Here is a 26817-nt window from a genome sequence, read left to right on the forward strand (position 1 = left end):
TCATTTCAACCTCTTTATTCAGAAAAGGGCGCGTCTCATTCTCACCTCGTCCAGATCTTTACAACTGATGGAAGAAACCTCGACCGATATCAAAAAGGACCGAATGGATCCGACGCTCCGGCTCGAGAACTAGTGGCGTTCCTCGGGACGTCGTCGAGAAACGAGAACTAAAGACGATTTGGAAGAAACCGTTTAACCAAATTACAAAGAACGGATCACTAGTCGTATGAGAAGGAAAACAAAGACGACGTGTCGAAGTGGAAGAGCTCGAGATGCTGCTGGGCGGTTTAAAAAGAACACACACACGGAACTAACGAGTTTTGTAGTTTAGATGTAACGTTCAGGAGCAACGGGACAGAACGGTAGCAACTCAGTGACCCTTAAATATGAATAAACGCAGGTCACCGCTGGACGGGTTCTGATGGACTGAGCGCGCGACACGCCCCCCCAAGCTGGCAAAGTGCAGACTCGGGGGCGTTCGTGGCCTCTTGGATATGAGATGTGCGATATGTGTTGAGGTACCTGAACGCCTCTCGTCGTCTCAGACGGATTAAATGGACGACTTGTACCAGTTGTCCATTTAGGAATGGCGTGCAGTCTCGTGGTTGGCGTCTGCTTCCTGTCGCCTGGGGGGGGGGGGGGGTCACATTTCCAGGCTCGGTGACCGTGTTCATCGGTGGATTCACTGCTGCTGCTTTTTATTTTTGTTGAATGTTTTGTTGTTGTTGTATGATTTTTTTGGTCTCCTCCCTCTCCGCCCTACAAAGATCTCCTGGTGAGCTTCTTGCCCTTCTTGAGGGAGAGCGTGTTCCTGATGGAGCCGCGCTTCCTCTTGGCCGTCTGCGGGGGCACAGGAAGTAAAACACAGGAAGTAAAACACAGGAAGTAAAAACGAACAAATACAGAGAAGTTTAAGACATCAGGTGTGCAGGGCAAAATAAATAAATATATAAATAAATGTATATAAATAAATATCTATTCATACATAAATATATAGACATAAATATGAATAAATAAATATATACATACATATATAAATATGTATAAATATAAATAAGTGTATAAATAAATATAAATGTATATAAATAAATATGTATTTATAAATAAATATATAGACATAAATAAATATATAAATAAATAAATATAAATATATAAAAAATAAATATATGTATAAATAAATATATACACAGAATTAAATATTCTAACCACATGCATAAATTAATCATGTAAATAGAACATGACTCACCTTCAAAGAGAGTAAAGAAATAAATAGAAAAGAATGTCATCACATCATCATCCAGTCACCCCATGACACATGTCTCATCATCAGTGAGTTTCGTGAGGTCACTGACCTTTGACCTCTTAAATCAAATCTGTTCGCCTTTGAGTCGGATTCTCTAAACGCCGCGTTGTCTTTTCCTAACTCCTAACTCCTCGTGAACTCTCAAGGACAAGTGGTTAGGAAAGGACTTTAGTGGGTCATCTTTGGACTTTTGGCCTCGACAAAAGTTCTAAAGAGAGGAGGTGACCTCGGGGTCGAACCCGACCTCTCGGCGCCGGTCCCAACGCATCGTGGGAGGAGCTCGGGGAGCCGATCTGAATCCCTCGCTGTAACCACACCTGAGCATGACGTCGACCCCTCGCTCACCTTTCTGGAGGTGAACTTCTGCCGCGTGGCGTCGGCGCCCCTCAGCTGGCGCTCCACGCGGTCCCGGTTCTCCGGCCGCTTCACCTTGTAGATCCTGACCAGCCAGTGCTCCGAGGTGAAGGCCTCCTCCAGGTGCTTCAGCTTGATGTCCTTGTTGCCGATCTCGGCGTTGCGCGTCCGGTCGAAGCCGGGCGGCGTCCGGAAGTCCAGCTGAAGGGAAGAGGGGGGGGGGGGGGGGGTGAGGCCGCGGCGCTCCTCTCCAGGCTCTCCTGTGATTGGTCGTCGACTCACCTGCATCTCCCCGAAGCGGTAGTACGACATCTTGTACATGAGGCAGTTGAGGAACGTCGGGGAGCCGGCTTTGTCCACCCTGAACTCGCCCTGAGGGGTGAAGTAGTCGCTTTCCTGGAGTAGAGGAGGGAGGAGGACAGAGGAGAGAGGACAGAGGACAGAGGAGAGAGGACAGAGGACAGAGGAGACATCCAGAAGAAGCTCAGAGTGAATATTAACCACTTACCCAGAAACAACACTGTGTGTGTGTGTGTGTGTCTCACCCTGATGTCCGGGGTGTGTGTGTGTGTGTGTGTGTGTGTGTGTGTCTCACCCTGATGTGTGTGTGTGTGTGTGTGTCTCACCCTGATGTCCCGGGGGGGTGTGTGTGTGTGTGTGTGTCTCACCCTGATGTCCCGGGGTGTGTGTGTGTGTGTGTGTGTGTCTCACCCTGATGTCCCGGGGTGTGTGTGTGTGTGTGTGTGTCTCACCCTGATGTCCCGGGGGTGTGTGTGTGTGTGTGTCTCACCCTGATGTCCCGGGGGTGTGTGTGTGTGTGTGTGTCTCACCCTGATGTCCCGGGGGTGTGTGTGTGTGTGTGTGTGTGTGTGTGTGTGTCTCACCCTGATGTCCCGGGGGTGTGTGTGTGTGTGTGTGTCTCACCCTGATGTCCCGGGGGGGTGTGTGTGTGTGTGTGTGTGTGTGTGTGTGTGTGTGTGTGTGTGTCTCACCCTGATGTCCCGGTGTGTGTGTGTGTGTGTCTCACCCTGATGTCCCGGGTGTGTGTGTGTGTGTCTCACCCTGATGTCCCGGGGGTGTGTGTGTGTGTGTGTGTGTCTCACCCTGATGTCCCGGGTGTGTGTGTGTGTGTGTGTGTGTGTCTCACCCTGATGTCCCGGGGGTGTGTGTGTGTGTGTGTGTGTGTGTCTCACCCTGATGTCCCGGGGGTGTGTGTGTGTGTGTGTGTCTCACCCTGATGTCCCGGGGGTGTGTGTGTGTGTCTCACCCTGATGTCCCGGGTGTGTGTGTGTGTGTCTCACCCTGATGTCCCGGGGTGTGTGTGTGTGTGTGTGTGTCTCACCCTGATGTCCCGGGGTGTGTGTGTGTGTGTGTGTGTGTGTCTCACCCTGATGTCCCGGGGTGTGTGTGTGTGTGTGTGTGTGTGTCTCACCCTGATGTCCCGGGGGTGTGTGTGTGTGTGTGTCTCACCCTGATGTCCCGGGGGTGTGTGTGTGTGTGTCTCACCCTGATGTCCCAGGGGTGTGTGTGTGTGTGTGTGTGTCTCACCCTGATGTCCCGTGGGTGTGTGTGTGTGTGTGTCACCCTGATGTCCCGGGGGTGTGTGTGTGTGTGTGTCTCACCCTGATGTCCCGGGGTGTGTGTGTGTGTGTGTCTCACCCTGATGTCCCGGGTGTGTGTGTGTGTGTCTCACCCTGATGTCCCGGGGGTGTGTGTGTGTGTCTCACCCTGATGTCCCGGGGGTGTGTGTGTGTGTGTGTGTGTGTGTCTCACCCTGATGTCCCGGGGGTGTGTGTGTGTGTGTGTGTCTCACCCTGATGTCCCGGGGTGTGTGTGTGTGTGTGTGTGTGTGTGTCTCACCCTGATGTCCCGGGGTGTGTGTGTGTGTGTGTGTGTGTGTCTCACCCTGATGTCCCGGGGGTGTGTGTGTGTGTGTGTGTGTCTCACCCTGATGTCCCGGGGTGTGTGTGTGTGTGTGTGTCTCACCCTGATGTCCCGGGGGGGTGTGTGTGTGTGTGTGTGTGTCTCACCCTGATGTCCCGGGGGTGTGTGTGTGTGTGTGTGTCTCACCCTGATGTCCCGGGGGTGCTCCCCCTCTGCGATGCGAACCATCCACAGGAACTTGTTGATGTCGTCTCCCGAGTATCCGATGACGCCGCCGAAGATGATGAGCACGTAGTCGACGTCCAGCGACCGCATGATGTCGTACGCCGCGCTCTCATTGGACGACATGGCTTTGCCCACCTGAGGGGGAACTCGTTACCGTCAGGCACAAAACCACGTGTGTAATACCACGCTGTGGCCACCAGGGGCTGCAAGTGAGGGACGTTTCGACCAACTGCTCAGATTCGTTTGTAAACGTTACCTTCCAAGGTAATAGGACTCAAGTGTGTGAGGCGTGTTTGGCCATTAGCTACAGCGCCACCTTGTGGCCAGTCACAGCAGACATTCAGAGCTCAGACCCTCACCAGCGCGATGTGGCTGTTGTTCCACGTGTTGTTGTCCACCAGCGTGGTTCTGTTGGCCATGCCCGCGATCTGGTAGCCGTAGTCCCACCACGACATCACCCTGGCGTGCTCGTCCGTGTTCTGCCTCAGCCAATAGTACGCCTCCCTGAAGTCGTCCAGGATGTTACGCGAGCTGGAGGAGAACGCCGCGGCGAGGAGGAGAAGGCAGGAGGAGGCGGACGTTAATGAAACCAGCATCACCTTAAAGGGCCAGTTCACAATTGTCTGTTGTGAGGCACAGTTTTGGGGCCCCTTGATTTGCTGCTCTCAGCATTTATTGTAGTTAAATTCTACTTTACATTTATTTTAAATCCTGCTGTCCCTCTGCTGATACCAATTCTTTAAATGTAGGCTTTACGCTTATGGAACCGTCTCCCTGACCCCGTGACCCTGGACTCTTTAAAACCGGCCTATCAAAAACCTTTTATTCAGTTTTTGACTTTTACTCAGCTCTTATATTTTATTATTATAATTTGTTTTAATTATGTTGTTTTTGTTGTTCTGGGTACATTTGAATGAAAAGTGCATTTCAAATAAAATGCATTATTAGGTCTTATTGTTATTCTAATTTTTATTATTAGGGTCCTTGTGACTATTGTATTTCGAAGATTTATCGTTAATATCATCATTCCGCTTTGTATCTGTGTACATTGGGTGCATTGCATTGTGGGTACTTGCTATACTCCAAAAGCCTCCACATTTGGCAAGCTTGTCAGGCTTGGTGAAAATAGCCATCTATATATCTATATATATATCATATATATAGATATACATGTGTTTCATACATGTCCATCTCCACAAAAGGCCTCAGAGCCATAAGCTCCGCCTACTTAATTTAGTGAAAAACACATTATTGGCCCCTCCTCCTACACGCCGGTCCGATTCATCGATCATGACAGTTATATCACATGTATGAATCGCTTTTTAATAAACATATGATATATTATATTCAGTGCATTCGAGACAACGTCTTTATTGCTGTGGGAGCAAACAGAAACCCCACAGTGGGAGACTAAAGGACGACACACACACACACACACACACACACATGTACCATCACTACTGTATAAATGACCGTGTCCGCGGTATCGTCCTCACCCGTCGTTGTTGTAGGACGCCAGCACCACGCTGGGGCTGGAGTAGGCGTTGCTGGTGACCCAGGTGCAGTGCACGGCGAACATCATGAGCAGCATCAGCATCAGCATCGTGACGATGGACTTGACGTTGGGGCCGAGGCCCTCCTCGGCCTTCTCCTGCTCGGACACGTGTTTACGCACCTTACCGGCCTGCGGGGGGAACGCAGCTTCAACACAGGGCTTCTATACAACCAGAGGAGTCGCCCCCTGGTGGTCACTAGAGAGAATGCAGCTTTAACACACGAAGCATAGACTTCTATACAACCAGAGGAGTCGCCCCCTGGTGGTCACTAGAGAGAATGCAGCTTCAACACATGAAGCATATACTTCTATACAACCAGAGGAGTCACCCCCTGGTGGTCACTAGAGAGAATGCAGCGTCAACACATGAAGCATATACTTCTATACAACCAGAGGAGTCTCTCCCTGGTGGTCACTAGAGAGAATGCAGCTTTAACACTCGAAGCATAGACTTCTATACAACCAGAGGAGTCGCCCCCTGGTGGTCACTAGAGAGAATGCAGCCTTAACACACAAAGCATAGACTTCTATACAACCAGAGGTGTCGCCCCCTGGTTGTCACTAGAGAGAATGCAGCTTTAACACATGAAGCATAGACTTACATACAACCAGAGGAGTCGCCCCCTGCTGGTCACTAGAGAGAATGCAGCTTTAACACATGAAGCATAGACTTCTATACAACCAGAGGAATCTTTCTGCGTCACGTGTTCCACTGCAACAGGAGGCCCACCTTGTCGTAGAGGTTGCCGGCGTTCTTGCGGTCGTCCTCGTCGCTGCTGTCCTCAGCCGGCGGGCTCTGCCTCTTCATGTCGTCGCCCAGGTAATGCTCGAAGACGCTGGAGAACGCCACCGCCGACAGCATGCACACCACCGGGGTCAGGGTCAGCATCAGGCGCACCATCACGCCGGCAAAGTAGACGGCGCTGATGGCATACAGGGCCACTGGTGTGAGGAGGGGGAGGGGGGGATACCAGGATGTTAAGCTCGGTGAGTTTCATCTCATTATTATGCGACGGCGTGCCCGTCGGCTCGGTTACCGAAGACGCGCTCGTCGTTGATGTTCTTGATGCAGAACCAGAGGCCGGCTGGGAAGGTGCAGACGAGGATGTGCAGGTCGAAGAAGAAGGACACCCAGGTGGTGGGCTGGTGCTCCGAGACCGACGCGATGATGGGGATGTGGATCTTCGCGTAGCTGCGGAGGACCGAGCGTGAGAAATATAATGTCCATTTTATTCCACCGTCTCTAAAGAACCGCTCAGATCAGAAGCTGTGTTTATGAAACTGTGGACTGAATCAATAGATGGACTTAAGTTGGAATAATAACATCAACAAGCAGACGAGCTGGAAAAACTCTTTACAAGGAACTCTCCTCCTTTCTGTTTCTCACGGATTCATAAGAAGATCTGTTACTCACATAATTAAAATATAATTATCATCAGCGCTGCTCTAAGGTGTGAGATGTGAGCCGAGAGGACTCACCCCGTATCCCAGAGGGAGTAGAAGCGCCCGCTCCACGGAGCGATGTACCCTGAGGGTGAAACACACACACACACACGTCAACGAGCGAACGGCCTCGGAGCAGCGGAGGGGGCGGGGCTTCAGGGGGCGGGGCTTCAGGGTGTTTTATTCTCCCGTGAACAAACGGTTCATTTCACTGCATCTCAGCGGTCACGACGTGAGGTGCAGACACGGGGAAGAGGCCTCCGTCGGGCGGCGTGAACCCACCTGTGTACGTCAGGTAGATGACGGACATGAACACCGCTCCGGCGGCCAGAGACACGGCCAGGAAGAACAGGGTCTGGAACTCCTGCCGGGTCAGCCGGTCCTTCAGGTACTGCAGGAAGGCGTAGATCTGGAGCAGCACGAACACGCCTGTGGGGACACGGAGACGGCTTGGAAATGTTCCTCCTGCCCACCCGGCGGCAGTAAAACCCAAATCACCGGCCAGACCGGGTCACTGACCTGCTGCCGCCATGTGTTCGCTGGTCCTGATTGGCTGGAAGCCGACGAAGGGGATCTGCATGGACAGGACCAGGCCGATGATGTAGAAGGTGCTGTAGGCTGCGGGGAGAGAGGAGCGAGTTAAGCCACGGCGAGATTGAATCACTTAAAAATATGAATGAATTGAACATGATGTCATCATTTGGATCGGGGTCGCTTCTCTACGCGTTACACCGTGATACACCTGGAGGTGGATGCAGCGTCTTTGCTAGCAAGTCTTTATTCTACAGATTTCTTGAACAAATCAATAATGATCCGATAATCTCAATCTTCTAGTTGCAGCTGAAATCTCTAATAAGCAAGTTACCAGGGTTTCAAAATAAACTACCTGAATTTTCCCAGTTTTATTCTTTAAAAAGTGTGCAGTTTGTGAACGCTACTCAAACAGGTGGAGAGTTTGTTGATATATTTTCAGCCTTAAATTAAGATTACAGAACTTTTTCACTTTTTTTCCCCATAAGTATTATTTATAAAACTAGTTTTAAGGTTTTAATTGTGATTGAAATGTACGTATATGAAAGATGTTTGTATATATATATATTAATTATTTATTTTCTTTTTCTTTATTTCATAATAATTATGTGATTTATTTGATAATAATAATTTAGGATAGACCTTTTCAGTCTTTAAGCATTTTTGCTTCTACCTTTACCTTTTCAGTCTTTCTGTGTTGTATATTATATAGAATAATATTGTATTGTATTGCAAAGATTGACTGAATAAAATACAACAAAAAAACAACAATATAGAAAAAGTGTAGCTCAAGTTAAAAAGTCCACTTTGCCGAGTTAAACGCTGAAGACGCCAAACATCTGGAATAATCCTAAATGGTCATTTCTGTAATTTAAGAGGTTCCTTAAAGCAGTGGTCACCAACCTTTTTGAGCCCAAGATCACTGACCTCCACCTTCATGACCGGCAAGCCACAGACCATCAGCCCACCCTCCCCCAGCCCATCAGGGGCTCACACCTCTGGAGCACCCTCCATCAACTCAGCGACGCCCCTCGTCATCCTGGAGAGAGCCGTCAACAGGCTGTTTAAAAGCAGAACCCCGCAGCAGCGGGCCCGGACTCGTCTCCCTCCACCCTGAAGCACTGTGCTGACCAGCTGTCTCCGGTGTTCACCGCCATCTTCAACTGCTCCCTGGAGACATGCCACGTTACAGCCTGCTTCAAGGCCTCCACCATCATCCCCGTCCCCAAAAACCCAAGATCACAGGACTCAATGACTACAGGCCCGCCGCCTGACCTCTGTGGTCATGAAGTCCTTTGAACGCTTGGTCCTGTCACACCTCAAGACCATCACCGACCCACTCCTGGACCCCCTGCAGTTCGCCTACAGAGCCAACAGGTCTGCAGACGATGCAGTCAACATGGCCCTTCACTACATCCTCCAGCATCTGGACTCCCGAGGAACCTACGCCAGGATCCTGTTTGTGGACTTCAGCTCTGCTTTCAATACAATCATCCCGTCCCTGTTGCAGGACAAGCTCTCCCAGCTGCACGTGCCCGACTCCACCTGCAGGTGGATCACAGACTTCCTGACCGACAGGAAGCAGCACGTGAGGCTGGGGAAACACGTCTCAGGCTCCCGGACCACCAGCACGGGTTCCCCCAAGGCTGTGTTCTCTCCCTCTGCTGTTCTCCCTGTACACCAACAGCTGCACCTCCAGTCACCAGTCCGTCAAGCTCCTAAAGTTCATGGATGACACCACCCTCATTGGACTCATCTCTGGCGGGACGAGACCGCCTACAGGTGGGAGACTGACCACCTGGTGACCTGGTGCAGCCAGAACAACCTGGAGCTCAACGCCTGAAGACAGTGGAGATGGTTGTGGATTTCAGGAGGAATGCAGCCCCACCCGCCCTCTCATCCTGTGTGACTCCCCCGACGCTGTGGAGTCCTACCGCTTCCTGGGCTCCATCATCTCCCAGGACCTCAAGTGGGAGCTGAACATCGGCTCCATCTCCAAGAAGGCCCAGCAGAGGATGTTCTTCCTGAGGCAGCTGAGGAAATTCAACCTGCCAGGGAAGATGATGGTACAGTTCTACACGGCCATCGTTGAGTCCATCATCTGCTCCTCCATCACCGCCTGGCACCCTGCAGCCACAGCCAAAGACAAGCGCAGGCTGCAGAGCATCATTAGCTCGGCCGAGAGTGTTATCGGCGGCAACCTGACCTTCCTCGAGATCCTGTTCACTCTCAGGTCACTGAAGCGGGTCAGAAAGATTGTCGCCGACCCTCCCACCCTGGACACTCCTGTTCGAGTCCCTCCTCGGGAGGAGGCTGCGTCCATCATGACCACGACCTCCCGCCACACCAATAGCTTTTTCCGACGGCGGTCGGGCTCATCAATGGACCCCGGGACTGACTGACTGTCACCCCCAGGACTACCACCTCTTCTTCCACCTTCCTCTCTCCTCCTTCTTCCCGCTCCTTCCTCTTCCTCCTCCTCCCTCTTCCTCCCACTCCTCCTCCCTCCTTGCGTTGATTGTTGTTTGTCATGTCCAAATGTTGCACCTTCCACCAAAAAAAATTCCTCGTTTGTTTGTGAAAACATTCATTCTTTGGCAATAAACCTGTTTCTGATTCTGATTCTGATTCTGAAGATCTACCTATTGAGGCGTTGAGAGAAAACGACGGTCCAGACTGGATTTATGACTTGAGGCTTTTTATTTGGCCTAATTCTAATTGAATGAAATCAAAACACATTGGTCCAGCTTTCAAATTGATGAGACCAGGAACACAGAATTTAAGTGCAATATAAAAAGTAAGATATTTGTTCACCACACACAATATGAACAAGAAAAAACACATTTCAATGAGCAGCTGGATGAACTACCAATATAAATGTTGTATTTATTTACATTACAACACGACACTGACAACATGATCAGTCAGTGCAACTCATGTAAGTTCAGCTCTCACCATAATGCCATCAAGTCATGTGACTCCAGTCAGTGTGATGGCTGTGACTGAACTCTGTCTGTGAGCTTGTAGTTAGTTCATAAGCACAGAGTCTGAGGCCGTCTGTGAGCTGCTGTCAGTAATCCAGCTCCTGGTCTTTGATTTGGTGATTTTCTCAACTTCACTGACGAGTTTTTCGGGGCAAATGTGGTATTCATGAAAGTTTTATCATCTGGGACTGGTTCTGAAGTCAGTCCGTTGGTGAATACATTCACATCAGCTCTAAAGACATCCTCAGATTTAAATAATTATAATAATAATAAATATGAGAATCACCATTTGTGACTCCTGCATCTGTGCTTTTTCAAATAATAGAATAAATATAATTGCAATCACTTTCAAGTAAACCAGATTGCTCCATCAGACAAGAAAAAAAAGCTCAATGTTGAGCTTTTGTTTTGAAGGACAAAAGCAGAAAAGCCGATCTCACGGAGGTAAAACCTGGCAAATCGGCAATAATCTCGGCAGTTGCGCATGCGCAGGCGTAATCTGTAAATGCCGTAACATAAACATTTACACTAAGGTACAGGCATTACAACATTTATTTATTGATGACGTAGTTGTATGTCCTTGTACTTTGAACTTGTGTAATATGTAAAGTTATGAATAAAGGTCTTTCTGCATTTCCTGCGCCTCACTTGTGGTACGCTCCCCTCTTTCGGGGAGCACAGCTGACAACACGGCTGTCAGAGAACCCGCTTTCAGGCGTTCATTAAAATCAGGTGGAGATCTTTTCTGACGTCGATCTTCCAGTCAGGAAGAAAACGTTTCAGAAGACACTTCAGAAAATGTTCGAGAACGAGGAACAATGTGTTTCTGATTTTATTTTCATTTTATTTTGGAGATCGACAGGGAACGTCTCCGAGTTCGACCGGTCGATCGCGATCGACGGGTTGGCGACCACTGCCTTAAAGCTACCAGGACCGAGCGGGGCAGACTGTCAGACCCTGCTGCAGTAAAATTAGGTTTTCTAAAAGGCACCCTGGTTCTGGCCCGCCAGAATCTACACAGAATTAAATGAAAATGGGTCCAAACTAAACGACGTGGTCCTCTACGTCTCCAAAAGAAGGCTCATCAAGTCGAATCGAATTACATTTAACCGAGACTTTGTTAAAGTATCCCGGTAGGCGGCACCTGAGAGCTTGATGCTGGATCCGGATCGGTACCGCGACCCAGCAGCCGAGCCGATGCCCACTAGAGAGTCCAGGCCTCCATCAGAGTGGTGATGCTCTATGCTTTCTATTCCGCTGGTGAGATTATTCATTACGGTAATCGACGTGGGGGGGGGGGAAGAGGGTCACAGACCGGAGTCAGAATTGAGGCCGAGGCATCCCGGAGCACTGAGCCGGTACGACTAAGTGCTGGTCTTCAGACGGAAAGGAGGCGAGGGGGGGGGGAGGAGTCGGCTCGATGCTAAATTATTCATGTGGCCAATAATCCTGAGTGAGAAGGCAGAATGCGCCGCCGCCTCGTCTTCCTGCCACGGACCAAAGTTCTCGCGGTCCTTTGATTCCACGCTTTGTGGACTTCAGTCTTGTGAGGTTATTTTCACTCTGACCTGGTTCTGTGTGAGTGGGTTGGCTCTGACAGAAGGGTTCGGTGTGGAGCAGTGCACCCTGGGTGTGAAGGAGAGTTCAGAGAGGCGAGCTCTTTGAAGGAACTACAGCTCTAATCTTCTTTTTCTTTTCTGCTTCCTTCCTGCGTTTCGGTCTCTCCATCTCAGACTTTTATCTCCTCGCTTCTCTTTCTCTTCTCCCCTGGGCGGTTTGTGTAAACCTGATATCTGAATCAATAAAGATGCAACAATCGGAGGCTAATATTTATTATCAGTAAATATATAAATACAGTGCAGAAATGACAAAGAATAACTAGCTACTCTGTCAGTAGCCACTGCATTAATATGCAGGGCTTTGGGTCTTTTAAAAGTAGAGAAAATGTGTGTGTGTGTGTGTGTGTGTGTGTGTGTGTGTGTGTGTGTGTGTGTGTGTGTGTGTGTGTGTGTGTGTGTGTGTGTGTGTGTGTGTGTGTGTGTGTGTGTGTGTGTGTGTGTGTGTGTGTGTGTGTGTGTGTGTGTGTGTGTGTGTGTGTGTGTGTGCAGCCTTTTACCGTGTCTGTTTATCCTGGATGCTCTACACTGAATGTTAAATCAGCAAAATTGTTGTCCCCCAGCCTCAATTCATCTTTCCATGTCCTTGAATTAATGTCCACATAAAAGGTGTGTGTGTGTGTCTCACCTATGTAGAGCCTCCTACTGAAGCGCTGCATGAGAAGCAGGACAAATACGTGAAGGGGGATGAGGTTGATGATGAACACGTAACCGCCCCAAGCCGACACCTGTGGGACACATGAAAAAAGAGCATCGTCAGGTGAGCTGGAGCTTCGGCCACATCGTTAATGAACGGGTCCAACACTTAGAATATATGAAGCAGCCTCTGGTTCTGAAGAGTGAAGCCAATGTGTCCTGCATTCTCTCTAGTGACCACCAGGGGGCGACTCCTCTGGTTGTATAGAAATCTATGCTTCATGTGTTAAAGCTGCATTCTCTCTCCTGACCACCAGGGGGCGACTCCTCTGGTTGTATAGAAGTCTATGCTTCATGTGTTAAAGCTGCATTCTCTCTCCTGACCACCAGGGGGCGACTCCTCTGGTTGTATAGAAGTCTATGCTTCATGTGTTAAAGCTGCATTCTCTCTCCTGACCACCAGGGGGCTCCTCTGGTTGTATAGAAGTCTATATAAATGACTCTACTTCTCTCTTGATGTATTCCCTCAGTAAACATTGTAAACATGAGTTTTTGTCTCAGTCTCTAGTTTCAGGTCTTCTTCTATACAGCATGATGTCATCATTTAGATGATGTATTATGAGTCAAATGAGGCAGGGTGTGCTTTAGGGCGGGTCTACAAAGTGATTGACACGTCATTACCACGACCACAGACGTATGCGGCGTCTCTACGTAAATCTTCGGCATCCCAAATATGGTTACTTTCGTTCATTGGTTGCTTTAAAAAAAACACATGGCGACGGTCGTAATGCAAGATGATGAAGAAGTTAATAATAACAGATGATGGACGACAGTGAAGTCTCGACAAAGTGATTGGGACCATGAATCAGGGCATACTTTAGGGCGGGGCTACAAGGTGGTCGGTACCCCATTACAGACGAATCCGGCATTAATCCTCCGTCAAAATATGGTCACTTCCACTTCCTGGTTGCAAAAAAAGCCAAGATGGCGACGGCCAAATTGCCAAAATCCAGGCTTCAGAACATCACTCCTCAAACGTGTGAGGTTTCAATGACTAAGTCCACTTCTCATATCGAGTCTCGGGTATGCACACGCACACAAATGCAAAAGTCACGTACACACAGTTTGTTTCCTGCGTCTCGTCATCGTGGGATTATGATCTTTTGCAGCGTTTTCAGCCGCGGTCGATAATCAGCATTGTGGCTGTAGGCTGGGAACTGAAGGGCTGCTGTGCTCCCTCTCTTATTCACAACACACACACACACACTTCTATCATGAGTTGCAACAGGAGGGAGGGTGCAAAGCCACACGGCCCACCTGAGAGCTGTGAAATCATGACGAGCTACAGCGCCAACACCATGACGATGTGCTTTGTGCTCCTCGTCTCCAGGTGTCGCGTGACGCCGGTGAGCGGCCGCCGGAGGACGTTTGCTCGATAATCGATGTTCACGGCACGGTAATACCTTTTTTGGCTGCTTGCATTTCATAAATCGGTGCGTAATGTACTTCCTGCTCATCGAGTTTATGACTCACATTTCCAGTTTGCGTCAGGGTTAGGTTTAAAGTGTCACGTTAGGAGAATAATGTGGTAAGCCGGTCAGAATAATGACTTTAACTTTGTTTTTAGACCCAGAAATAATTTAGATAATTGTTCTCGTTTTGTTAAGAACATCCAATTCAAATGATTTATCGATAATGTTATCGCATTATAATGGTCAGGTCCATATATCATACAATACATAGATAACGTAATAATGATCAAGGTCAGGTCCATGAGGTACGTAGATAACGTAATAATGATCAAGGTTAGGTCCATATATCGTGCGATACGTAGATAACGTAATAATGATCAAGGTCAGGTCCATAAGGTACGTAGATAAGGCAATAACGATCAAGGTTAGGTCCATATATCGTACGATACGTAGATAACGTAATAATGATCAAGGTCAGGTCCATAAGGTACGTAGATAACGTAATAATGATCAAGGTCAGGTCCATAAGGTACGTAGATAAGGCAATAACGATCAAGGTTAGGTCCATATATCTTACAGTACGTAAATAACGTGATAATGATCAAGGTTAGGTCCATATATCGTACGATAAGTAAATAACGTATTAATGATCGAAGTCGGGTCCATAAGGTACGTAGATAACGCAATAACGATCAAGGTTAGGTTCATATATCTTACAGTACGTAAATAAAGTGATAATGATCGAGGTCAGGTACATATATCGTACGATAAGTAAATAACGTGATAATGATCGAGGTCAGGTCCATATATCGTACGATAAGTACATAACGTATTAATGATCGAAGTCGGGTCCATAAGGTGCGTAGATAACGTGATAATGATCGAGGTCAGGTTCATATGTCGTACGATACGTAGATAACGTAATAATAAGAGAACGTAATGAATGTGTATTCTCACCATGTAGAAGTAGGAGAGGCAGCATCCGATGGACCAGAAGACGGATCCCGTCTTCACCGACTTCACCTGTAGTTTACAGAGGACAGCATTACGCAACATTCACATACACACTCATACTCACACACACACTCATACTCACACACACAGAGTCTAATTTACATCATATGCTTCCACTGAGCTGAGCTACTATTCCTTGAAGATTTACCACGTTGCTCTTACCAGACACGACTGTCTGACTTCCTCGTCACGTTTCTCTCGTTAATGACCACAAAGCGAAGCGTCTTACACGTCTTCACCTTGCACAAGGGCAGCTAACGAGGGCAGCTAACGAGGGAAGCTAACGAGACCTGACTCATTGAATGCCCGGGTGGGAGACGCTGTTCCTGGCTGAAGGGGCGTTGGATGATTTGGAGGAGCCGAGCCAATCAGATTGAAGGAGAAAAGGTATAAAGGGTTGAGGTATGGATGCAGCCACTAGACTCATTCTGTCTGGTGGGATATATTCAGAGTGATTTATTACCGATACACAGGATAAAAAACAGCTTTAAAGTTAATCTAAATCAGGTTATTCTATTCCTTTAAATAACTTCAGCCATGCACAAACCACTGAAGACCAGAGGGATGAATGAATGTGTAGAAGCAGAGAGAAAAGGTAAAATCTGTGTGTGGATCATACGTCTAAAATAAATGATGTTTAAGTAAGCTGAGCGGCGGGTCTAATTTTGCAGATGTGAGGAGTAGTTCATGTGGATTTTCAAAAAAATGACTGATGAATATTTGAAACGGTCTGAAAAGCCAACATGAAACGGAATTGCAATAAGATTGCGGATCCTGACTCTCGGTGAGTCTTGGCCGACCGAAAAATGTCAGAGTTTAGGATATGCAACCTGATTATTTCGCACTATTCCCAATTTTATCCAAATATAATATACTTTGATCCAAAAGCAACTCACAATCCTACTCCGTAGAACAGCGATGGGGAGGAATTCAGGGTTAAGCGTCTTGCTCAAGGACACATTGACTAGGGGGGGCAGAGCCTGGGATCGAACCGCCGATCCTCTGACAGACGGACCTCCTGACCACCGACCCACAGTCGCCCCTAACAGTCCAGCTGCGTAACGGAGGGCCAGGACAGCTGCCTGGTACAGCACGTGTCGGGCGTACCCAGAGGTAGTAGGTGAACTGCAGGGCGAAGATGGCGATGCCCTCGTTGTCGAAGGATCCGGCGACGGAGCGCGAGATGTAGCCGGGCACGATGGCGATGAAGCACGCCGCCAGTAGCCCCGCCCCCTGGTTCCACAGCTCCTTCGTGAGCAGGTAGGTGGAGATGGAGGTCAGGCCGCTGAACACCGGCGCCAGGAACACGCACATCCCGGATGTGGACGGTGATGTGCAGCAGGTTGAGCACGTAGTGGATGAGGCCCGCCGTGACCATCAGGCCAGGGTACACCTGGGGGGATGCATTTTAAAATGCTGCTTAAAACATAATTTACAATTTGAATGATATCCCAAAAGTAGAACAAATAAATAACCATCACGCGCTTTCATCACCTCGACAACCGCGGTTCGAGACGGCGATTGTTACAGGGAACAATATCTAAAGAAACCAAAAGCCTGTTTGAGTTTTCTTTACATCGCCCCCTCTGGTTTGCATGTGAACTACATCCTGTTGAACACAATACCTCAAAAACAGGGACGAGCAGAAGAATATAGCTTCTTTAATCAGGAATTAGTTTAGTCCTTTTCTTCTTTCCACTGACGTGATGAAAAGGGATGCCGAGCGATCGGGATTAGTCCTGAAGTTAGCTCCAACTTTGGCCCACACTTAAGGTGGACTGACATTTAAGGTGGAGTTTTGTTACTCTCTCCTTAGCGGATAGCGGCGGGATAGAAAACCTTGTTTTCTTTAAAACGATGGCTAAAATTACACCGTTTAACCTACGGGGAAGATGAAAAAATAAAACGTCATCATCGCCAGATATTTTTTATTTCCGACAGTCTTTGAACACACCATCAGAAAAAGCAGCCAAAAACAAAGCTGAAAATGTTCAACCAGATTCTGGAAAACCATTAACATCTACGTTCCTCAGCACAACTAGGAGTCATGATCGAAAGAAAGAAAATTAAATATACTTAGCGAGTGTAGCATCAATGCTTCCCTCCCAACATCGGAAATACTTGAAACTTGTTTGTATAGGAAGATTCCAGTCTTACAATTCTTGGAAAAATGTATTAAACTTGCGATTCAGTCTTTGTTTATGTGTGAAATTGGCTCTATGTTACATGTAGTTCTAACCGTGGAAGCGTTTCCAGAGAGGTGGAGGACTTACATGTCGCAGTGACGCACTAATGTCCGTACAGTAAGGCCAACCCTCTGGTGAACGGTTAACCCGCGACAGCTCTCCCTCCATCAACCCCAAATGGAGAGATCACACAGAGTGCCGCCAATGGAGGAGGAGGGATAAGCGTTCAGAGGCGAGTCGGGGGGGTAATGACGTGTTGAAAGCGACCCTGGCCGCTGAAGAGGCTGACTGACGATCCGTCACGGTAATGTGACTCATGAGGACATGGGAAAGGGCTGACGCACCCAGAACTACACACATCTACACAATCGGTCCTCAGCCGCCTGACACACTGAACACCACATGTGCACCGCCCCACCGACAAACACTCACCGTGCCCCCGACGATCCTACCCAGAGGGTACCAGGCTCTTTCGTCAAACCAGTTGAGGAACTCGTAGAAGCCATTGGTGGTGAGGTGGTGAGTCGCCCTGTAGTTGAACCTGCAGCAGGGAGAGAGGGAGGGAGGTTGCTGTCAGACACAGGAGCGGATACGGAGGACATCATACCTCAAGCCTTCTCAACAAGCTTCATTTCTCCGAGCTTTTGCACCTTGAATAAAAGCATCGACCAATCACGTTGTGCAGAACGGGTCGAGTTGTGTTCGTTCGCCACCCCAAAAGGCCTCAAATTAAGTGTGAAAGCTCAGAAAAATCAAGCTTGTTGAGGACCAACATGCTGCCGTTGGGTTTGTGTGTGAAGGCCTTCACAGCAGGTTTCAGTCGTTTGTCGATTCCTCGTCCTTGGAAGACTAAAGCTCGCACAAACTTCTCTCTTCCTTCCACACAAGGTTTCATTGGCATTCACACAAAGAACAAAAGTCACCAGGAATACAACGGACCTTCCTCCCCCTCCTCCAGGCGGCCATGAGGGCTCAAACAGAACCGTTGACGACTCTCAGCCCCCTCAGGAGAGTTATTCGATTGAAGAAGAAAGAACGAAAGAAAGAAAGACTTACACTCTTTTAATCGCAGCCCAAGAAAGCCGGCGGTATCTCGAGGCCGAGCGGACAGAAGAGACGCTCTGAACGTCTCGGGCCGATGGGCTCTTCAACCTTTTCCAGCCTGAGTCTGAGATGCTCTCAGGATCCAGGAGAAGACGCCCCCAGACAGAAGTAGGGTACCGGGTCTTTCTCGAACCAGGTAAGGATACGTAAATGACTCGCAACTGCCAAACAAAGGGTTGGTAAACGTGTCTGTCGGTTTCCACTGTGAGACCCATCAGAGATGGTTAGATGACGATGGCGTTTCCACGTTCTTCTCTAAATGGAAATTGGCGCCTCCTGGACGCCTCCCTTTAGAGGTTTTCCAGGCACGTCCAATGGGAGGAGACCTCTGGGAAGACCCAGGACCCGCTGGAGGGATTACATCTCCCGGCTGGCCTGTGAACGCCTCGGGATCCCCAGAATGAGCTGGAAAAGGTTGCGGGTGAGAGGGAAGTCAGGGTCAGCCTGCTGGGTCTGCTGCCCCCCCGACCCGACCCCGGAATAAGCGGATGACAATGAATGGATGGATGGACATTTTGTTGCGTGGTTGGACCTGGACTCGTGCCCAAGGCAAAACAAAAAGGGTCCAGAAGCAGCAACCTGAGGGGGAAGATGGTGTCCCAAGGATTTGAAGCAGCTGTTCTGCACTCTAGTGATTCTCTAAATGCTTGACCTTTGACCTTTTAAGCCCGCAGGCCAGGAACAAAAAGACACTCAAACAAAACTGATGAAACGCAGAGTTCACAGGGTTTGGTTTGAGCTCGTCTTCGGCGCCAACGGCCCGACAACACTCGCCTCAGCCTCTCTGCAGGCGTGATGATTATTTAATGAGGAGACGCTTGGCTAGCTGTCGGGAGGCGAGGCTGCAAACATCGGTTTACTGCTGAGGAAAGGAGACAAGCAGCCAGCTGACCCCCCCCCCCCCCACGCAGGTACCAGGTCTGATGTTTGGCTGTTGGAACTCATGTTGGGTAGAAGCCACATCTACATAGAGCTTTACATTATTCGGTCTACAGCCGCTAGCTGAAGGTGCATCTCCCAAAATGTGCTGCATCATAAAATAATGATCCCAGCCACTTCCACACAGCGAGGCACACAGCGGGACCAGATCTCTGCTCGCCATCGAGCCCAGGTGTCTGCACACACACACACACACACACACACACACTCTCCTGCTGTGGCTGCAGGCAGAACACACACTCCTGCGGTGCTCGGCAGTTCAAAGTCCAAACGGAGACTCTGTGCGGCACCACAACCTCCCGCCGAGGGCCAAACGACTCAAAGACCGACCTCCGTTGAGCCCGGTTGGCTCGGCGCCATCACTCACCCTGTGAGTCAGAGTGGGTTAGCAACCCTTAGTACGCAAGCGATGCAGTGCATAAGCTCTATTTACTTAAAAAATACACTTTCTGGGAACATTTAGGAGCAACTTGCCGTGCTATGCCATCAGCCTGTAACCACAGTGAACAGTGATGTCATCGGGGGCGCTTCTCTCCCCCCCCCCATTATGTGACTCCTTTCGGCTTGTGACCTAGCTCTTAGCTCTTCATCCTTTCGGACGTCCCAGTTCAGAAAACGGCATCTAGCGGAGCGAGGAGACTTGCCGGAGGAGCGACGAGCGAATATCACAGAACGCACAAACAAGACCAGCTCGACGTACCTTTTTACAGTCAATTATAAACCAGTATAAATACAGCAAATGGCACCACGCATCTAGTCAGCGTCCCTATAACGTGATTAGATTACTGCGTAAACTAATGTGTCGGCGGCTCGCTGCCAGGAGGAGAAATGCTGTCGCTCATAAAGAACTCGTTAACGGCGGCCAGTCACTCGATTTTTAATATTCACATTCAAATCATCTCCCGTATCGGCACGAGCGGAAAACAACTCTTTTCTCCTCTTACTGCGGCGGCTGAATGGAGCTTTGTTAGAAAACAATAGTTTCCAATCAATTCTGGATTTTTAAGATGAATTAAATGTAATTGCTGGCAGATGAATATGAGCTTCTCCGGCTGACTTACAGCGTCACTGCTGATTGGTGGGCATCGTCCCCGTCGCTTGGTGCATTTACTACATCATAAATCATGGGGAAAAAGTCAAAGAATAGCTCGTTAACAACCAAACAGCCTCAACCACGAGACAGTAGTCCAAATGCTGAGACATCCGACGGTTCACTACGGGTCTCTCTTTGGGCGTGACCAACCGGCGAGATACCAAGGACCAAACATACATGTTGAAACCAAAAGGGACTTTTCACCACCAGTTCATCTCATTTGACAAGTCAAGGAACGGAGATGGTACGGGACTTCAATTTTAAACGAATGTCCCAGAATTTTATCTAAAAAAGACATTGTTGGATGTAAAATGTCAAACATGCTGCTTTTCTCTGTTGTGCGTCATTGTGCTTTTAATAGCGTTGGGTTCGGGGCTTTCGGTCCGACAGGACCAGTGTTCTGAAAAGGTCACCCGACTCCTGGATAAGACCACCACGGACATGGAAGTGGAAGCAGCGTCCGGGGCGGTCCACTTCTCTGAAGGTGAGAGATTTGAAGAATTGTAATAAATCGGATTTCAACCATTCATCTTTAAGGGCCAAATTATCGGTTTACACCGTGCCTAAAGACAACGGTGCTTCATTATATAGAAAGCGGAGATTGTTCTGCAATGTTTGATGTATAAAATGTGGCTATGTGTCAAATGCAAGTGCCTTTTTAAAAAGTGAATTTCAGAAAGTGTATAAAGTCGAGACAAAGACCTGGGACCCGAGGGTTGACGGCTCGATGCCGTCGAGGCCTCGATGTGACCCGGTTGGCCATAAAGAGAATCACTTCCCGTCATCTTCCCCCTCATAAAATCCAATTTACAGGAGTAAAACTGTGCAGTTAAATCGTTTGGGCCACTTCCCCCGACCCATCTCAATGAAGGCTTGAAATGACTCGTCCCCATTCGGGATGGGTTGCTAATGAAGAACCAGAATGTGTGACGTGTGTGAACAAAGAGGATCTCCCACATGGACACGGTGGGAAGTTTTTCCTGGAGGAAAACAAATGTGACAGAAGTGGGCTTTAACGCTCAGATATGTTATTAACAACCTTTTTCTGACGCGTCATCATTAATAAGCACCTTGACGACAGCTCCATGCGATCCAATGGGGATGTGACACGGCAGCCATTGATGGGATGTTGCAGCTCTGCAATCAACATCAGTTACTTTTCTGAATGCCCATCGATCCCTTTTTCAAAACACACAAAAAAACTCTGAATCAGATCTGCTGCACAGAAAATACCTCACTTTTAAAAGCGGGTTCGCCTTCGACTCCGGTTATTTAACTTCCTCCAAAGGCAGCGGTGAAGTTGACCATGTGACCGGCTGCCGTACGTCCTCACTCGCAGACTTCATGTCACAATGAGGGCTAAACGCAAAACCCACTTCAGGGTCTATTTCTAGATCTCCACCTCCATCTGCCTGATGCATCGTGGAGATCCGGATCGTGGAATATGTCGACTACCAACTCTTCATCCACTCTGTCGTATTCATTGTGTCGTTACTGTGTTTTAATGTGTGTAATGATTCCTTCTGGTCACATGACGTCTATTCTTCTGTCCATCCTGGAGAGGGATCCTCCTCTGTTCTCTCCTGAAGGGTTCTTCCCTCGGTCAAGCTGTCGGCCATCGAGTAACGGGTCTCATCTCTAGGGCTGGGTACCGAAAACCGGTGCCAAGACAGTCCCGCTTTTCAACCCCATCAGGACCAGACCCTGCAGTCTGGAGGTGGATGAAACACCTTCAAACACACACCTGTGTGTAGGGCTGCAACAACGAATCGATAAAATCGATAAAAATCTATTATTAAAATAGTTGGCAACGAATTTCATTATCGATTCGTTGTGTCGCGCGATTATTACGGCGCTCAATAAGTCACGGGGTATAAACAAAGTTGAGTTGAGCGCAGAGCGGCGCAGGAGAAACCAGAGGGAGGGAGAGACGGAACGCTGCGTTGTGAGAGCCAATCAGCGCTGAGCTGCTCCTCTGTTGATGAATCTAATTGGCTGCTGCTGCTCACGTGGCGCTGGATGCGGAAGTCATTCACGTCGTCGGAGACATTCACGGAGCTAAGTGCGCCTCCGGGTGACGTTATGAACCCAGACACCAGGGCGCTACATGTCACGACGTGTGTGGCATTTCCACAAGAGTATAACGTAGAAAACGTGGTTATTTATTCCGTGGCGGATAGCGGAAAATATTTTTCCATGGAGAAAGGCAACGGAGATAAACCACGACGCTGTGAGCGCTGCGCGTGCAGACAGCGTTTAACGGAGCGGAGCAGCGCGTGCGCTCTGATCGCTCTTTTAATGAAGTATCGATACTAAAAATATGCTAAATCACATCGTTTTTAGCGTACGGGTACTTTGTTAGTATCGCTACACCGTGCAGCGTGACAGCAGCAGATGTAGCGGACTAACATTCAAGCTAACCTAACTTCCCAAACGCTGTGGACATCTGAAAGCTGATTGGCCGAGACGCGACACGTCCATCAAAGATGTTTTATTGTGAAGAGCACCCCATCACATTTTTTCCGCGTCTCACTGCAATCTCAACGGCAGCGGGCCAGGTGAACAAAATAATAAATCGTAACGCGTCTCTGGTATTGTTCAGGGTGCCGGTCCACATGGGGACCACTGCTCAGGAGAGGAGAGCTGTCAGTCTGTTTGTGACGGTTCATCACCATGGTGACCAGTGAACAGGTTCATTCACATGCTGACCAGTGGATCTCCAGGACCTTTCCATGACTTTAAACCAAATTTCCATGATTAAACATTTTGTGAAAACTCTGTCTACGTGACAAAGTGAGAAGATGTCGTATTTAAACTAACAATGAGAATTCCAAAGCATACCGTATATATACCGTGTATAGTAAAATTTGAATAAAACACATTTGCATTACTTTTCCAAATATTTTGGGATTTTATTTTTTTCAATTACTTTTCTAGGCATACTAATAGCCATTTAAAAATTCCATGACTTTTCCAGGTTTTCCATGACCGTACGGACCCTGTTTTGAATAAAGGGTTGAAAATTAAAGTTTTTTTGTTTTTTTATCCGATTAATCGATAGAATAATCAACCGATTAATTGATTATCAAAATAATCGTTAGTTGCAGCCCTACCTGTGTGCCCAGGCCTCATCGACACCACCAGGCACCACCCGAGAGGGTTTTTAGCCAGAGAGGCTAAATATGCTCTTATTTCTGTCCACAGAGTGTTTTGTATTTATTTATATTGATTTAAATATACTGTAAACTGTTGTTATTGTTCATAGTTTGAAGTTTGAAGCCAGAGATTTTGTATTATTTATATTTCTAGGATACTTTTAAACAGTAAATATGTTGTTCAGGTTGAAGAAAGAAATATACCGTGGCAATATAAAAATTAAAAAAAGTCTTTCTTTAATGTCGTCAATCGTTGTTTTTTTAATTTTAGTATCGGTTAAACACCGGTATCGTTTTAAAAATATCGGATTAGCATCGGTATCTAAAAAAATAAAATATACGATACCCATCCCTACTTAGAACTTTGAAGTTGTGTAAAATGTCGGTTAAAGCCGAAATGATCTGCTCGAAGACTTCTGGTGATGTCGATCACGATGACAAGGCCCCGCCCCCTCCAGGACGTCTCGGTTCATGTCTGCCTCGATGTAATTCTTCCTAAAATAAAGTAGTGGCCACCGAGTGACGCTAGTTGCATCTAAACTCCCTCTGCGACCGTTCTTCATGAAGCTGGAGCTCCGGGCGCGAGATGACGGCGGATCACACAGAGACACGAGGCCGAATGAAGCCGCGTCACTCCGTTTCCTTCGTTCCGGTTCGTGATTCACAGCCAGAGCTCGAAGCCACGAAGCGTGACCGCGAACCGGGCCGCCCGCCTGACACCGGGCCGCCGTCAGATCTCCTGGCCCCCGTCTGTCGCTTCTGAAGGAAAAGGACTAATAACGATCGGCAGGAGGGGAAAGGCTAGAAAGAGAAGAAACAGGGGAGCAGGAGGAGGAGGCCTCTTTCAAGAAGAGAAGGACCAGCACATTGCGAGAGCGTGAGGGATCGGTCGTGAAGACGTGGGCAGGACGAAGGCCGTAAAGTCCGCAGCTTCTACGTCCTTGAACGCACCACAACCTCGAGCTGTCTTCAGTGCGGCCGAGACTCCGTCCGCACCTTTGAGAGCAAGTTCAAAGTCCAGCCCGTTGTTCATGAACAACAACTGGCCAAAGACACACACACACACACACACACACACACACACACAGGGTTGAAGAACTCTCCACCCAGCCACAGCTTCCAGGCCTCCTTCTTTTATTCAGCAGACAAGAGAAACTGGCAGTTTAATCCGTCTCGGAAGCATCGTTAAAATACTCAGTGATGCAACGCCGTGGCAACGGCCCCCCGGAGCGCCGAGACTAAATAATAAATAAATAAAGCAACTCAGGATTGGACAGAGTCCTCCAGACTTCACGCCGGTAGAATTTTCATTCAAGTATTAAAGGCGATGGAAACTTTCAAGAGCCGGATCCGACAGCCGGGTGGAGTCACGTGGAGTTAGGAGTTAGGAGTTAGGCCTTAGGGGCCACAGAGACAAACACACACGGGTTCATACACACTTCAGACACACTGCACCCTGCAGCGCCAGTGTGCAGGGAGAGGGTGCACCGAGGGAGAGGGGGCACTGAGGTCACATGACCAGGTGACCCCTCTAATCGGGTCCCCGAAGGTGTGAGTAAACAAAGGAGGGAACTCTGTCGGGGACTTTGCTCACGAGCCGCTTCGTCTGCTCCGGGTTCAACATGAACGCTTCATTGTCCTCGTTTATAATGTGACCCCCCCCCCCCCCCCCAAAAAAAAAGAAGCAAGCTGTCATTGTGTGTGTGAGTGTGTGTATGGGTGCATGTGTCTATGTATGCATTTGTATCTGTGTGTGTATATATATATATATGTGTGTGTATGTATGTACGTGTGCATATATGCATGTATGTATAGATATATGTGTATATATGTGTACACATGAGTACATGTGTGTATCTATGTATTTGTGTATATGTGTATTTGTATGTGTACGTGTAAATATGTGTGTATATGTATGTGTGTACATGCGTGCACATGTGTGTATATGTGTGCATGTGTATACGTATGTGTATATGTATGTGTGTGTATATGTCTAGATGTGCGTGTATATGTGTGAATGTGTATACACACACATATATATGTGTGTGTGTATGTCTGTGAATGTTTGTGTGTATGTATATGCGTGTGTGTGTGTGCGTGTATACGTGTGTATATGTGTGTGTGTGTATGGATACGTGTATGTGTGTTAGTGTGTAAATGTGTGTATGTGTGTATATATATATATATACACACATGTATATGTGTGTGTTTGTGTGTGTATGTGTTTATATATGTGTGTCTGTGTATATGTGTGTGTACATGGGTGTGTTTGTGTGTGTGTGTGTGTATGTGGGTATGTGTGTGTGTGTGTGTGTGTGTGTGTGTGTGGACCAGACTCACCAGGGGTCGAACTCGTGGATGATGCTCTCGAAGCGGATGACGGCGAAGAGCCTCGCGCTGAAGCCGGCCAGCCAGGCCAGGAACAGGATGGTGACGGACAGCAGCGACTGCCACCCGGCCGGCTGCGACAGGCCGCAGGGCAGACCAGCTGCTCCTCCTCCTCCACCTCCTCCTTCTTCTTCCTGCCCGGCGTCGCCGCCTCTCTCCGTCACCGCCGTGCTGCTGCGGCCGTTGCCCGAGTACGACGCCGCGGAGTTCAGCGAGGCCCTGTGTTTGTTGTCGGTCACCGGGTGATGAGGCTCCGCCATATTCTACGTCGGCCCCGCGGTCTGGTATCAGACAGGAAAGACCCCCCCCACCCTCACCTCCTCCTCCTCCTCCTCCTCCTCCTGCTGCTTCGCTGCCACGCTCCTCTCCCCGACCCACTTGCACCACCTCCCCTTTTAGCCCACGTGCCCCCACCCACCCCCCCCCCTCCCCGGCTGTAACGGCTAACTTTCAAACCGACCGCGAAACCAGCTAAATAATCCCGCGGAGTGACATGGCAGCGCGGCTCTGCAGCAGAAGAGTCACATGGAGCGCGAGCTGTTCCTCCTTGCTTCCTTGGAGCTGGTGGAAGGGGGCGGGAGCTGCGCGCGGAACCAGGAAGTGCTTGTCAGCCTCTCACAGAGAGACAGGTACGTCCGAGAGCGGGGCCACGGTGCCGGGTGGCAGCCAATCACACGAGCGAACGCGTTTGACAGACGGCCAAAGCGACCAATGACGAGAGAGCAGCCTGAAGACGTCGGTTGACGGACAGCCGCACGCGCGTATGGCGCGCGAACAGCGCAGGGCCGCCGCGCTCGCGAGATCCAATGAAATAAATGAACGTTAGAAGAGAACATTAATTAATCAATATAAATAAATAAACCTGGATATGTTAGCAACAGTAGTAATATTCATGTACACAGCAATAATCAACTTTTAAATTAATCATTGTATTC

The 26817-nt window shown here is 48.6% G+C and overlaps 1 protein-coding gene across 1 annotated transcript; it reads right to left on the bottom strand.

The window, feature by feature from the left end:
* On the bottom strand, positions 1 to 26181 carry LOC130206050 (dolichyl-diphosphooligosaccharide--protein glycosyltransferase subunit STT3B-like). Its single transcript, XM_056433750.1, is given in 17 exon segments — positions 1 to 840; positions 1649 to 1858; positions 1940 to 2053; positions 3728 to 3901; positions 4126 to 4297; positions 5263 to 5450; positions 6052 to 6263; positions 6359 to 6513; positions 6801 to 6849; positions 7047 to 7193; positions 7284 to 7382; positions 12524 to 12623; positions 14961 to 15026; positions 16125 to 16332; positions 16334 to 16410; positions 17636 to 17744; positions 25835 to 26181. Coding segments are annotated over 17 exon segments (2469 nt in total). The 5' UTR covers positions 26143 to 26181; the 3' UTR covers positions 1 to 759.
* Between the last annotated feature and the right edge of the window lie 636 nt (positions 26182 to 26817).

Source organism: Pseudoliparis swirei, chromosome 16, assembly GCF_029220125.1.
Source record: "Pseudoliparis swirei isolate HS2019 ecotype Mariana Trench chromosome 16, NWPU_hadal_v1, whole genome shotgun sequence".
Lineage (NCBI taxonomy): Eukaryota > Metazoa > Chordata > Actinopteri > Perciformes > Liparidae > Pseudoliparis > Pseudoliparis swirei.